At 39.2% G+C, this 14,624-nt stretch overlaps 1 protein-coding gene across 1 annotated transcript; it reads right to left on the reverse strand.

The window, feature by feature from the left end:
* Window positions 1-788: 788 nt before the first annotated feature.
* On the reverse strand, window positions 789-14,622 carry LMO4 (LIM domain only 4; the record flags this gene model as incomplete). Its single annotated transcript, XM_008630297.2, has 4 exons — window positions 789-2,847; window positions 6,964-7,119; window positions 7,477-7,573; window positions 14,393-14,622. Coding segments are annotated over 4 exons (492 nt in total), but the record flags the coding sequence as incomplete, so codon positions are not given.
* Between the last annotated feature and the right edge of the window lie 2 nt (window positions 14,623-14,624).

Here is a 14,624-nt window from a genome sequence, read left to right on the forward strand (position 1 = left end):
GAAGCTCTTACTGAATGATTATTTGACTTTTCAGCAGCACTAAATGCAGAGGGTGTATTTCAGCCTCAGTGCAGCAAATACCTGTGATAAAAGGTGAACAAATACGTGTTTTTCTTTACAGATCTCCTAAAAAAGAAGTGATTTTTCACATAAGGACAAATCCAAGAGTTTCCAGTAGCCCTCTGCCCACACCTACTGTCCCCATTACAGCCTGTTTCATTGTGTGAAATGCCTCTGGTTTCAAGAAAGTGTTTCACCTAAAGCAAGAATACTACTTAAATATGTTCTATTGTATATTCATAGCTCCATTAGTCCTCCTGCAATTTAGCACATCAAAGCAAAGGCTTCATCACTTGCATGTGGATTATGCTAACATGAGTGACATTTGTAATCTTATAGGTCTGCAACTTAAGAAATGCTTTTAAAGTAAGCTATTAAATAGGTAGCTGTGCTTTACAAATGAGTCATATAATAGTTTATTTAAAGCTGTTAATGAACTTCAACCTCTACATCACTAAATGCTATCCTACATTACTTACTATAAGTTATTAGCTATCTTCTTAGCACTTCTAGGTTATATTGGACAACCAAAAATCTGTACATGTTAGATTTAAACACTGTACCTTGAGTGCTTATACTGAAAGAATATAAAAAGATGTCTACAGTCTCACTAATACTTGAATTCTATATTCATATGACTTCAAGTGTCTTTTCAAAGATATTGAAGCAGCACAATTTGCAGGACACTTTAAGACTTTAATGCCAGATCAAAAAGCTTAGAAACTTACTTAAAATACCCATAAGTGCATTTAATTAAAAATCATACATAGTGTCAGTCATTTATGTTGTGCTTTATATGTTATGCAAGTAGTCTTTTGTCTTTACTGTCTGATACTATATGTTGCTACATTTTCTTTTCTCTGAAACAGTGCTTCTTCCTCAAGCACTGAAGTGTTAAAAGAAGAAATTCAGCAGCCCTCCAATATACTAGAGGTCATGAAGTAGAATCTGAAACAAAAATATCTGCTGTTGGTTGTTTAGACAGATGAATCTATAAATCAACTTTTTGTGTATCAGCATCACAAGTAAGTCAAGCTCACTCCATAACCAAGCATGCCAAGTAGTGAACACCTTCTAAAAAACAGAATTAAACAAAGTAATGATGTGTTGTGAATGCATTAGTTTCCTATAAAAGTAGAGTATTTCTTAATATTGATTTGCTTTTAATTGCAGCAAAGGCAGATTCATTGCTTGCAGGTTCCTGACTGAGGGCATACAGTGCACAGCCACAGATCCCATGTTAGTATTCTTGCTAAAAACATGAAAATTCAGATTCTCTTTTTCTCAAAAGTATTCTACACAGATCTACCACAAAACAGCTGATGGGAAAAACATGGAAAATGAAGTTGTTCCCTTTATAAGCTTAAAGGTGGCTCTGCTGCTTTGTGGGGAGGTGGTTTTTGTTTGCTTTCAGAGAACAAATCATATTTTGAGATCAGGTAGTTCTCAGAAACAGCCCAGGAAACAGATTTTTTTCTTTCCTTAAGATTATCAGTGTTGAAAAGTTAAATTCTTTCACCCCAGCAAACACAACTTCATGTTGTTCAGATCAGAATAGCTATTGTATTCCTTGTCATGAATACTCACTTCTAGTGCTCAGCATGAAGTACAGACCTTTCGTTTGCTTTTATTTTTTTGACCTCTTACGGTATATTCATACCCTCTTTATGCTTGCATGCTCAGAGACATGTGCACACCCTTAACACAGAAGGAACTGGAAAGAAAGAGACCACAGTACCTCTGTGTGTGCTGTTATTCACTGCAATGGGAATTGCAATATAGTTGCTGTTACCAGAATTAAGAATCTCTATGAAAAAAAATATAATTTTGGAGTACTTGTTATCCTTGCCAAAAGTAACATGGTGAAGTAGGTTAGCAGAGTCTTTACTGGCATAAGACAAAAGAAAAAATCCAAACCAAAACCTACTTTTAAAGGTAATTGACAATTAAGATAATGACTTTGTAAGATGAAGTTGCAGAATGTTTAGAATGCAATTTTAAAAAAAGCAAAGCTTCTAAAACCCATACTCAGTTTCGTTTTACTTTTTATTATTTAAATACACCATACTAGAGCAAATGTCTCTGAAAATATCACAAATAAAAGATTTTTCTTCATTCAGCAAATTAGAAGTAGGTGAAAATTTCTACACAGTAGCTGCTATGAGCCTGACTTTTTTCTTTTTTTTTTTTTTTTTTTTTTTTTTTTTTTGCCATGGGAAGTAGCAACATTAGGACAAGAACACTTACATGCATACATACATTGTATTTTACAGAGATACAATAAAAGTGTTTGTGATAGAATATCACAAAAGCCACATCTTTATCTCATGTTCAGTTTGATTGAAACACATTTCCTTACAACACTTAAATATACAAAGAGCAAATAGAATGTTGTTAAGGTAAAACACAGGGTACAAACTGGCCAGTGCCCTGCTAATTGTTAATGAGGGTAGAAAGCAGATTTCAATGCTTCTTTTAATTAGCTTCATTAGTCATCTTCCCCACCCACCCTCCCCAAGACGTCCTCTGGTGGATCTTTTTTCATTTTCTCTACAGTCTCCCATTAGCCCAGGTTCATGGAGTCCTTAATGTTCATATTCAGTCATTTTAATACACCAATAAATGTGGGAAGGGCAATCAAGAATAAAGAAGGTGCAATGGTATGGAGCTGGCATTGATGCTAGCTACAAAGGTGACTTGTCTACTTGGAGACATGGGATCCATCTGTGATGAACAAAATTTGAGATGAAGGCACGCATTCTGCATTACTCTGACCTTTTAGCAGACCTGCAAGAAATAAAAATGGGTATCTTAGCTAAATTTGAGATAGGAAATGACAACATGACTGCTTTTGTCTTTTCCCTATTCACTAATCTCTTTTTTATTAGACTACTTTCCAACTGTGACTTGATTAAGGCTTTCTACACTGGCCATTCATACTGCTAGCGTTTCAACTTTAAATAGCAAAAGCAAACATTTTTCACAGTTTCACTACTAAAGAAAGCAGACATAAAAAAAAAAAAGAGACTACAACAAGAAATAAGGGTACTTTCTGGTAACAAATCATACAGTGAATAAGGTGGTTTTTCTGGGCCCCGTTTAAAAGGGAAGAACCATTATGCCATGCCTTTGAAGAAGCAAGTAATATGATCTTGTAATTAGAAGAAATAGTGTGTAAAGCAAATATGAAGTACAGCCAATATCCTCCCAAGGCAACTTCGGTTAATATGCTGCATTGCACAAGAGCTAAATATAGATATTTCAGGATTCCCCCCTCCCATTTAAATTCCTCATCTGGTACGTTAGTTAAAGTTACATAAACATTTTAATATAAGAAGTCAAACATGTGCTTTCATACTGGTGTTAATGAATTGTGATAATTAAAAGTGTCTAACTCAATAAAAATCTAAACTTTCATGGATAAAATAGAAATGATCATCCATAGTCTTCAAATACAATCTGTTTGCAATTACCAAAATGAAATAATATATATTAGATTTTTATGGCTTTTAAATGGCATTTTGCGCTTCCCAGGAAGTTCTTTTTCCACCCTTTCTCTAAGTTACTAAAAGCCTGAGGTCTATTAGTAACTGCAACCCCCCACTTTCAAGCTAATTAAAGTAGTAGAGGCTTGGAGGTTTAATTCCCCAGAGCCGAAGCTCAGTGTGAGAAAGGTAATTTGTCTGTCCAGAACAAAGATTAGGGAGCAGCCAGCAAGCATATTTAATAAATGAGCATCAAATATCTTCTACTATGGACACAGACAACACCAATTATGTAACTACAAGGGAATTGTTGAATGATATGTAAACTAGAAGATTTTTGAGATCTTCTCTAAGAGACGTAATGTAACTCATACTTTATTTAAAAGTATAGAAGCTGAAGACAAGCATTTGTTACAAACATTGCCAAGCAGTGGAAAATTTACACTTTTAGTATGTGGTAATACTGTTGCAAACAAGAAATACTACAGGAATACTACCAGTACCAAAAAAAGCAGAGTGAATTCTTGACAATACAGCCCCTTCAAATGAAACAGCACACAGGTCATTGCAAAATAAGTTTGCGCTCTGCAGGCAAGCAGTACCGATTTCAGAGAAAACAGGGATTTTCTTAAACTACAGGGCAAGTGATGGGAAGTTACAATTTACATGTGTGAATTGCCTCAGGGAGGCAAGAGGCAGGAATGGCAAACATCCCTGCATTTGTCTCCTTAAAAAAAAAATCCCACGTTTTTAAACCAAGTTAAGCCATGCAACCCTTCCTGCCTGCACCGGTCACCGGTAAACTGCACTGAGACAAGAGTAAGTTCATAACTGTCACCTTCACCTGCGCAACAGAAGTGTGTTTGAATGCTGGGAGTCTCTCAATCTCTTTGGTTAAATAAAAAAAACCAAACCTGTGCATATTCTATGTCTATACTCTCTAGTGATAGAATAACCTGGAAAATGATTGATCTGTAATGTTTAATAAAACATATGATACAGCCAACTCTGTTACAGTGGAAGAATATTTTTAATCAGTGGCCTGAAAACATGCAGCTTTCTGGAAAATATCTCAGATGTTAAAGATGTTAAAATATTTAGACTGTTAAAAAAGCAAAATATAAAACACAACTCTCTTAGCAACTGCCCCTGTAGCTTCCAAAGTTCCAGAAACCTGACAAATACACGAATTATCAACTTATCTCTTTAACTGTGTTTGTTTTCTGGAGTTTCAGTGCTCTGCGATTCTCTTTGAAAACCAGCAGGAGAAGTTAGAACAATTTCTAGAGAGACTGTATTATAAGAAAAAACCCCCTCAAACTACGTGTCCCCTCAACCTTCTCCCTAATAGCTGCTCATCTGCCTCAGCTCTGGCTGCAGCAATGCCACTCCCAGTCAGTGACAGGAGCTAACAAAAACCTGCTCTCACCACTCTCCTTCTTGCATTTAGCTCCCACCAGGTGCCTACAGTCACGAGCTCTGCAAGCCCAGTCCCGTTTTACTTCTCTTTTCCACGTTCTGTGTTCCTCATCATGTCTACTGCTTTTATCGCAACTAAATCATTTTTATGTTTTGCTAAGGCAGAGAAAGAAACTGATAAAACTAAATGACAATTTAGACACCTATTTGAAGTTACATTAAACTTTACATTCGTAGAAGACAAGTGGATAAACCACTCTCAGAATGGTAAACCTTTTACTGCAGTGTATAAAGATAAATGGTTTTACCTATATTTTGAAATGGGATACCTATAAATATTCATTTAACAGAATCACTGCTAGCTAGTCTATATTACAGATTTGTTTCATTAAAATTCACAACAGTATAAATCTATGAATCTTTAACTGTATTTGCACTTCCTTGAGAAGAGGCTGCACATTCTCTTCCAATCTTAATTATCTTTGTTCTGCCTAACTATGTAGCATTTTTGTACTCAATTCTCTCATCACCTCAATTGACAAATTAAGTAAATAAAAAAGGCCCATGCTTTATTTTGGTGTAATTACATTCACTATATAAGACTTGAAAGAATGCTTAAAATTAATCAGTAAATTTATGCACAGTAAAAAAAAAAAGCAAACACAGATATTGAAATGTAGCAACACAACCAAAAAAACTCACGTAAATTAAAGAACAGTTTCTGTTTTCTCGGACATGTTTTTCCACTCACTAAAAGCACAACAACATATACTGTACACTACAGAATAGATCAGCCTCGCATTTGTCCCAGATTATTTTTTAATCTTCTGAATTCCTACTTGCAAATAAATGTTATTTTTTGTGATCCTTACAGACATTAATGAAGTTCCTATTGTAAATCTATAAAGAATTACCAACTGAAGTGTGCACTTTTTGTTTCATTGCAATAACTCAGTGCTGTGCGATTGCCTGGGTTAATGATGAAAAAGTCAAATATACTATCAGAGCTGATGGAAAAATCTATCACCAATCTGAAATTAAAATTCATCTGTGGTCAATAAGATTTAATATCCAAGCAAGTGGCGCTGTAAAGAGTAAATGAATCAATGTCATCAATACATAATCAGTATGAAATATGATGTGAATAAAATTATGTGAAAGAGTCATACATCCACTCTTTTCTGGACCAGGGTGGAATGAACAGTCTCTTAACTCAAGGTTGACAGTAATTGTTACAAATTAGGCACAGCAGTTATCAAAATGCACTCAACTTGCATAGCTTTAGGACTGATTAAGGAGATTAAAATACATCTAAAACTATCTAGTTTCAGAGTTACAAGACAACTGTTGATCAAAAATTTTTTCTTCTTCTTCACTCTATGATTTGTACAGTCATTATTTACTCATTTAGCTAGAAACCAAAACTATCAACCATAGAGATACACAATCTCTAGTTCAGCTGTTAGTGTTATGGAACGCTAAGAAAATAGCACTTTGGTTTTAAAATCTGAGTTATGACACACAAAACAGGCAAGCAACTACTTCTGAAAGAGTACCTCAGCATGCTTCCGCAACTAAAACCTTAATATTAAAATGAAATACATTCGTTTAGTCCAGAAATCTTCTCTTCACAAGACATTTATTTCCATATTAAAGGATCTAATTTTCCTTCCTCAGAAACCTGTTCTCCTGTAGCCCTTAATTTCAAGATTATAAAATACTTCTTTCTTAAAGGTTTATATTGATGTATGCTTTGTACACAAGGAGTTCAACACCTGTAGAGATGCACGTGCCCAAACCAAAATAAACTGACTCACCCTGTATGTCATATTTAAAAGGTTACTATTTTCTCCCACACCCTGTGCCTAAATAACTTAAGGTGAGTTCAGTTACTTAAAGGTCTCTGCAGGGCTAGGGAATGTCCACTATTAGAATGATGAAAAGAAACTGATCTTCATTTAGCTCTAAGAAAGCTCATTAGTAATTGTGGAGTATTCACCTTCTGGTCTGGCAGTAGTGGATTACTCTGAAGTGAATTCAAATGGCCATTGATGAGAGCTGTAGGTCTATCATGTTCACAAAATAAACTGCCATTGATGTAGTGAAACCGATCTCCAGGGACCAGGCGATTCCGGCAGGTAGAGCATGTAAAACACTGGAAAATGAAAGAGACAGCAACTGAAACTACAGCACAAATTAAGTATGCTGCAGGTTTGAAAATTACACTTCAGACACTGCAAGTGTAGTTGAGATATGGAGCTGCTTGGTTTCCAGTATCTCCAAGTATGGCATTAGTCTTACCTGTTGGGACTGTGCAGTACGTAACTCAAGGAGAGTTCTACCAATTACGAGGGAACAAAGCTATGCACTAAGGAAAACTTTATAATAAATACTCATTCTTCTAGTTATTATTTTGCATTCCATTCATAAGCAGATGCAGGTTTTACACTAAAGAGGCACAGCAGTACTAATCAGCTACTAAAAACAAAAGTACACAGAAAAACCCCCTCACCTTAAGATGATAGACATTGCCCTGTGCCCTCATGACCAGCTCACTAGCAGGAATTGACTGTCCACAGGCACTGCAAGCACCACTATTTCCAAATAACCTGAAACAGAGGTGATGATTGTGAATAATTTAATACACAGAAGGCTCTAGGCATTTTTGCACATCACTGCCATGGTTTATCACACAACTATTTTAGACTTCTGACCCTCATCTTCCAACTTGCTTTGTTTCATAAGATGAAAAAGTGTATTTTTGTGTAACAACTGGTAGCTTCACCTTACCTGGGATGTGGTTACACGGGATTTAATCAGAAATATTGACTTACACCTCCAGAAACACAAACAATTCTGTACTACACACATTTTATCAGATTACTGGGTTCATCATAAAAAAAAGATACAATTCATGACTGGAGTTTAAATGCATTGTGTCCTTGAAATTATATGAAGAAGTCTTTTGTACTTTAATCATATCTTGAGATATGAGTCATCAAAAGGGTTAAGAGGATTTGATTGTATATCTAAGAAGACATCATGCTCAGTGTATTGAAACTCCAGTAAACCTCCATCAGTGCAGAGTTTCCATTAGAAACTCTCTGCTATCCAGGTTGATATATAATGTGTATGGGTTAACCTTTTCAATCATGGTGTCAACACTTTAGATTTGCCTCTGCTCATCTCTTTCATCCTAACCTTCTCTCTCTCTTGATAATGAAATGCTTGCTCCAACTTCCCTCTATCTGCTCCTGAGTCCACAATTTAGATTACTTCATCTCTGCTAGCAACAAACTGAATGAAATTTCGATTTGAGCAGAAAGTAATTTACCGGGATCTGGACCCATTTGTCATCATATCTCTCTGGGTGTTTGCTGTATCACTGCAGTTTTCCTATGCAATCAAATGAGACCACAACATCTGCCATTGGGGGGGGCACACGCAGTGGGGGGAGGGGGAAATAGGCGGAAGAGTGGTGAAGAAAAATATATACATAATTCTTCAAATCCATTTAAAGGTACAACGCATTGATTCAAAATATAATACAATAATGATTATTGAGTTCTACTTTTACAGGCTATGTTAGCTAGAATTAGAAAAAAACGTTATTTGCTTTTGCACGAGTCTCTAATAGACACAAATATTTATAAAGACTACCACAATTCATTTCGCAGTAAAAAAGGAAACTGAACTAGCTGGCAGGGTCACAGACCCACTTTTCTGCACGATGTAAAACACAGTAATAGGATTTACAAATTAGCGTATTGGTGTCATAATAAATATTAATATTTGCATCTCCTTCCTGTCCAAATAAAGTCATAAAATTCTGTTTGTGTCAACCTAGGACACGCATTACAACAGAATACCCGTAATCTGAATGATTGCAGTGTGCCTCTGTATAAAAATAATTGCTTTGAATTTCCAGAATCTGAGCTTGCAGAGGAGGCTTGTCATGTTCAAACTACTAATTTGCTGTCGCCACTTTATTGAAAATAGCCTGTAAGTTGTTATTAAATGTATCGACTGAACGACAGAGAGAGTAGTAAAACTGCCCCTTAAGATGGCTTTTAATAGGAAGCTGAGAAACAAATTTTGCAGCAGCATCGATTTGAAGAGTTCAATCAAAACTCCATTTCAAAACTAATTAGTCTGAGATCCACGACACATTGACACGTTCTTGCAGAATCACAGCGGTTACAAAGGGAAAGCTGAACTAATACATTGTCAGGACCTCCCGCCAAAGGGACTAAACTGTCTGGCAACTAAAGGTCCATTATTAGGGCATCTTCCAAACCAGGACCAGTTCCGAATAGTTACATGATACACCGAGGTTACTTCCAAAGCGTTGCAATATGCTTTTTTCTTCCTTCATTGTTACTAGTAACGAAGTTGGCACTAGAGAAGGTGCACGGAAAGGGCTGTGAGAAAAGGCAGAAATGCACTACATTTCTACAGCAAAGATCCAACAATCCAGAGTAAGGGGGTGGCAGCAAGGGTATTGCTGGCTAGAAGGGCGAAGATGGACAGACGCTGTCAGTTGTCCAGGAGAATCTGAACATGGTGAGCCGTCTCTCACAACCCCCTCTTCCCTCCCCCCCATACAATTGCACCACCCAACTGAAAACACAGCTTTCAGAATGCTGATCTCATTGCACTACTTGTCTTCATTAAGCATTCAGTTGTTATACTATTCTCTCTGAACTAGAGTGGTTCCACACCTTGAATGTCTGTGAATTCTAATAAACGGAGTCAAACTAATCCAGAGGCTTTCCACATATCTTAAGTTTTCCCCAGGCATGTTCCCAAAACAACTCTACTTTGGGAAGACACTTCAGCTGAATCTTCTGCAAAAATTTCTAAAAGTTACTTACAAACTCAGAACACCTTTCTGCTGCTTATTATTATTTACCAAGAAAATTAAACTTATTTTTCCTTCTCTACTGTTATGAATGGTTTTGTTCTGTAATACCATTAACAGGAAAAAGGTTTTACCTTTTAAAAAAATGTTATTCCTCCTTACCAGTAACGGAAGTCTTCCACATTAACTATTCTTTACTGAAAAAGTTGTTTTGCATGGTTTCTGGGAAGCTAGAGAGCTAATTATCTAACCAGGGGGACTGTCCAGGACAGTATTTGATTTAAAAGGCTTGAGGCTTTAGGTGCTCAATTAAGTAGCTATCGGTCTCAGACTGGACTTTAATGGGCTCTTTTCTCTTTAACTGCAGCAATGGGTAGAGATACCCCAGGTCAGGCTAATTAAAGCCAGGGGACTCTTTAATTGTGATGACAGAATTGGTTTCAGTTTCCTCTTTGGGTCCTCAGTCCAAGAAGGTCATTAATATTTCAACATTTGGGCAATGCAATCAATCACAAACATCAAGAGGTTCCCTGTACGGACAAGGGAGCTCTTCTACACTTCGCAGCATTTTACTGAGCCACCTTAAATTAACTACTGTGTGGTTCCAACACAGCATTCCCCACACCCCCAAATGCTCCTGGTGTTTTTTGTTGGTGGGGTTTTTTTGGGTGGGGTTTTTTTTCAGAACTTTCTGTAGGAGAGTGGGAATGAAAGCAGCAAGAAATCTTCTCAACCCAGTTTCCCATCTTGCTGCTCAAAATTCAGCATCAGCAGAAACACGTCTCTAGCAACTTGTACTAACACAATAAGGTTCCACTGCTTTCCAAAATTGTGGACACAGATTTAAGCACTCTGATTCTTGCACGACGTGGTGCACATTCGTGTTCACATACATATATCCATCCAAGCCCTAGCAAAGAGAAATGCACATCCAGACCTACTGATCCAGAAGGAATCAGTGTTTTTGTACATTCCCCACATTTAATCTAAATTCTGCACCAGCTATATTAAATGTAACAAAGAAAGGCAACACAGAAATTATGCCTGAAGCCAAGTCCATTAAACGTACTTCAGAATAACTAGAGACCAAGCACCTTAAAAGCACCAGAAGCTATTGATACTTAAAAGGGGGGCTGTGCATAATGGCAAGTGCTGCATTAGAGAAGAGGAAGAAAAAAAAGGAAAAAAAAAACCAGCCAAATTACGCTTGGTTAATTCAGAGTAACAGATCTGCCCCCAAGTGAATTGGAGGCCTTGAATTAATTCTGTTATGACAAATCAAGATAAACGTTCCCCCTAAATTGCATGCGATTTAATTAATTTTTGAGATCCTGTTTTTTTTTTTTTTTTCCTAGCTAATAGTTCACATGCTCCTGTGCTGTCATTGTGCTTGAGTGGGCAGACTTCAAAGTGATATTAAATAACCAACTATTAGATTTACCTAGCACGTCCTATTGGAAAAGTGCCATTTAATTACCTAGCCTGTTCAATTAAAGGGACAGCATTCCCTGAATATAGCAGCTTGCCGCTGATTACCAGGGAAATGAACTGGCTGCCCGGCGGCCCCCTCCCTGGCGCGGCCTCACTGCAGCGCGACCAGGTCCGGCTGCCCCCCGCCCCCGGGGCTGCGCCCCCGCCGCGCTGTGCGGAGCGGCCGCCCGGGGAGGGGCGCCGGGCGCTGCCCCTTTAAAAAGCGCCCGGGCAGCCTCCCCCTCTTCCCCCTTCCCCACCACTCCCTGCTCTCTCTTAGAGGCCAATTTTGTTAATTAAATGTTTTGTTTGCGACGCGGCTCTCATTCATTTCGGACACGTCATTCCGAGCAGATCTAAGCCAGCGACCAGATCTCATTAGATAAAACCTATCAGAACTAAGAGAAAATGGAGGAGACACTAATTAAAGCTTTTAATTGTGCGGATTCGCTGCCACGCTGCTGCTTTATCTGGCATCTCAAGGTTGGGAGGGCTGCGCTCCGCTCCCCTCCCTGAGCGCGTTGCTCGCCGTGAGGAAGGAGGGGAAAGGACCAGGGTTTCCACCTCCCTCTCTTTTCCCAGGAACCTTGGCCTTCAATGGAAGCTGTAGCTCTACGGCCAATTTGTTTTCGGGTTTTGGGGGGGAGAGGGAGGGAAAGGGGAGTGTTGTGTTGTTTAAACAACAACAAAAAACCCCACATACAGCTTCAGACAGCTAAAAACCTCATTAATAAATGGCCCTGGGGTCTTGGCCCGAAGGAGTCAAGTCCCTTTCACCTGGCACCTGCGGGCCGATCAATCCTCTTTCCCATTTTGTCAGTCGTATCCAGCGTGCCCCGCGTCTCCGGCTGAGAACGGTGCCCGTGGCTCTTGCCTGGGGAAGAGAATGTGCCACCACAAAAGCCCGCCAGAAAACTAAGAGAGAAGAAGAATGACAGAGGGGAACCAGAGCGCCTCGCTGTCAGAGCATTGCCTCCACAGCCAAATGGGGCCATTTCAAACACAAAAAGGGCGAGGGCCTCGCTCATGGCAGCATGACCCACGAGGAAGCCTGCAAAGTCAATTTCCAGCAGGAAAGCTCCAAGTTAACTCAACCCTGGCAGCGCCACACCATCCTACCCCACCTTGAGTGTACAGTGTCCAGTTCAAGTTTCAGCAAGCATCTGTCAGAGTTATTTTTGCAAGTCAAATTACACAGATCTAAAGAGAAGTCAGGCAATAGGACAAGGAGATCAATTCAAACCCCTCATCTGATAAAGCATCCTATTCATAATCGCCTACATTAAAATAAACGAGTATTAATTTTTGGCAACACAAAACCAGAGGACTGCGATAAGCTTGCCTGAACTTGCCTCTGGGACACAGTGGACGCATCTCCTCTTTTTAATTAGTAGCAATCAGACATGAGGGTTTGTTTGATGGCGTTGGCCGAGTGATGAATCTGTACTATTCAGTGCATCTTAACAGTAGTGTCAATTTTTCCACTTCAAACAAGACTCTTTACCTAACACCGTTCTGCTCTATTTAATTACTATTCTGCCAGGCTTAGGCTTGTTGCTTAAGGATGATGACCAAAAAGCACCATTAACCCCCCACAATGTGCTGATTTTTTAGCATTTCTCTCTAAAAATACCCCCGAAACTAGCAAAACTAAGGCTTCAATTCCTCAGACATACCACGGGACATATTTTACATACTTAACTGCGTGAAGCCACAGCCAGGTACCAGGTCAGAGGCTGCACTATCAGAGTAACCAAATCTCAACTCCATCCTCTTAACTAAGGAGGTCTCTGTGCATATACACACTACAATCCACATCTTCTCAAATATAAGTTTTACAACATAAGCAAACTTGTAACATTTGATGGCTGCTTTTGGTAGGGTTTTTTTTTTTTTTCCAGAAAGGAAAAAAAAGTTGAACTTCTTGGCCATCAGAGAGAAGGGAAATCCTGGGTTAACTCTTGACATTTACTATTAATGAGAAGCCAGAAGCATTTAAACAGAACGCTGTTTGTTTTAACTAAGCATTTCTGTGATGCTGGGAAGGTATGGGGCTTTTTTGTTGTTTTTTTTAATTACTGAATGTTGAAACAGAACACCTCCTTGAAGCATTCATGTGCATCAGTCTATCAAACCATTTACTCAAATTAAATGTGTAATCCTTCAAAACGCCTCCTTTTAAATTAATGAGTTTAAGTAGCTTGAGTTCACCTGAAAAGATCGTACAGGCACCTGACCTCATGAATTCTTTCTATTAATTATATTGGAAACTTGTTGGAAGGGATACTCTGCATAATCTTATTGTACCCCAACATATGCGAGATTAGTGAGGCTTAGTTCCCCCTACCCAAATCTGTGGCATTTAAAGCAAACAGCTTCAAAAGAGGAAGAGGTAAGAAATAAAGGGCAAGAGCATATACCTCCTCTGCTATCTCCTGCATTGTCTATACTGGAAGTTAAGAGAAATGCCGGTTCAAAGCTTCTCTGTAACAATGCTAAGACAAACATCATACCACTGGTTTTTGCTGTAAGTAGAATCCACGGCCCTCCAACTGATGGTTAATCAGCTCTTTCACAAGGAGAACAGAGAATGAGTCATTCTGTTTCCACTCAAAGGAGTTTAAAGGTGCTTATGTAAATATCATAATTAATCAGATACTAAAGGCAGGCATTTCATTATTTAGCACCTCTGCCACAGCCTTATTTAAGCTCTACGATTTTAACATTTACTGTTCAGATATGCACACTTCTCCTTCAACACTACAACAAAGCAGATTAATTTAGCCTCTCTGATTGCTGTTTATTTTTAGTTAGGACTTGTTTTGTGCTGACAAACCACTTTAAAGTTACAGTCGTCGTTCAGCCCCCCCAACTCTTCCCTCCACTTGGCAATCGCAACTCGCCCTGGGCTAGGCGCTAACATCCGCACCCGCATGTCTCTCCGATCCTAATGAAAGAGCCATCCTGAGCCAGCCCACCCCTCTGCCCTGCGGACACCCACCACGAGGAAAAAAAAGGGGTGGAAAAAGAGAAAAATGGAGAAAAAGGCAGCGAGAAAGGGGGAAAGCAGTCCTCACCAGCCTGGCCGTCGCCTCACCTGATGTAGTCGTTTCTGCAGAGAATCATCCCGCTCTTGGTGTAGCAGGAGGTGCCGATGTCCCCCAGCTGGGCCTGGCAGCAGGAGCACTTGAGGCAGCGGCTGTGCCAGTAGCTGTCCATGGCGTAGAGCAGGAAGCGGTCGGCGATCTTCCCCCCGCAGCCGGCGCACCTCTTCCAGGAGAGGGAGCCCGCCGTGACCGGGGGCGGCGTGGCGGGGGCTGCCCGGGGCC

The sequence above is a fragment of the Corvus brachyrhynchos genome, unplaced genomic scaffold (assembly GCF_000691975.1).
Source record: "Corvus brachyrhynchos isolate BGI_N302 unplaced genomic scaffold, ASM69197v1 scaffold101, whole genome shotgun sequence".
Lineage (NCBI taxonomy): Eukaryota > Metazoa > Chordata > Aves > Passeriformes > Corvidae > Corvus > Corvus brachyrhynchos.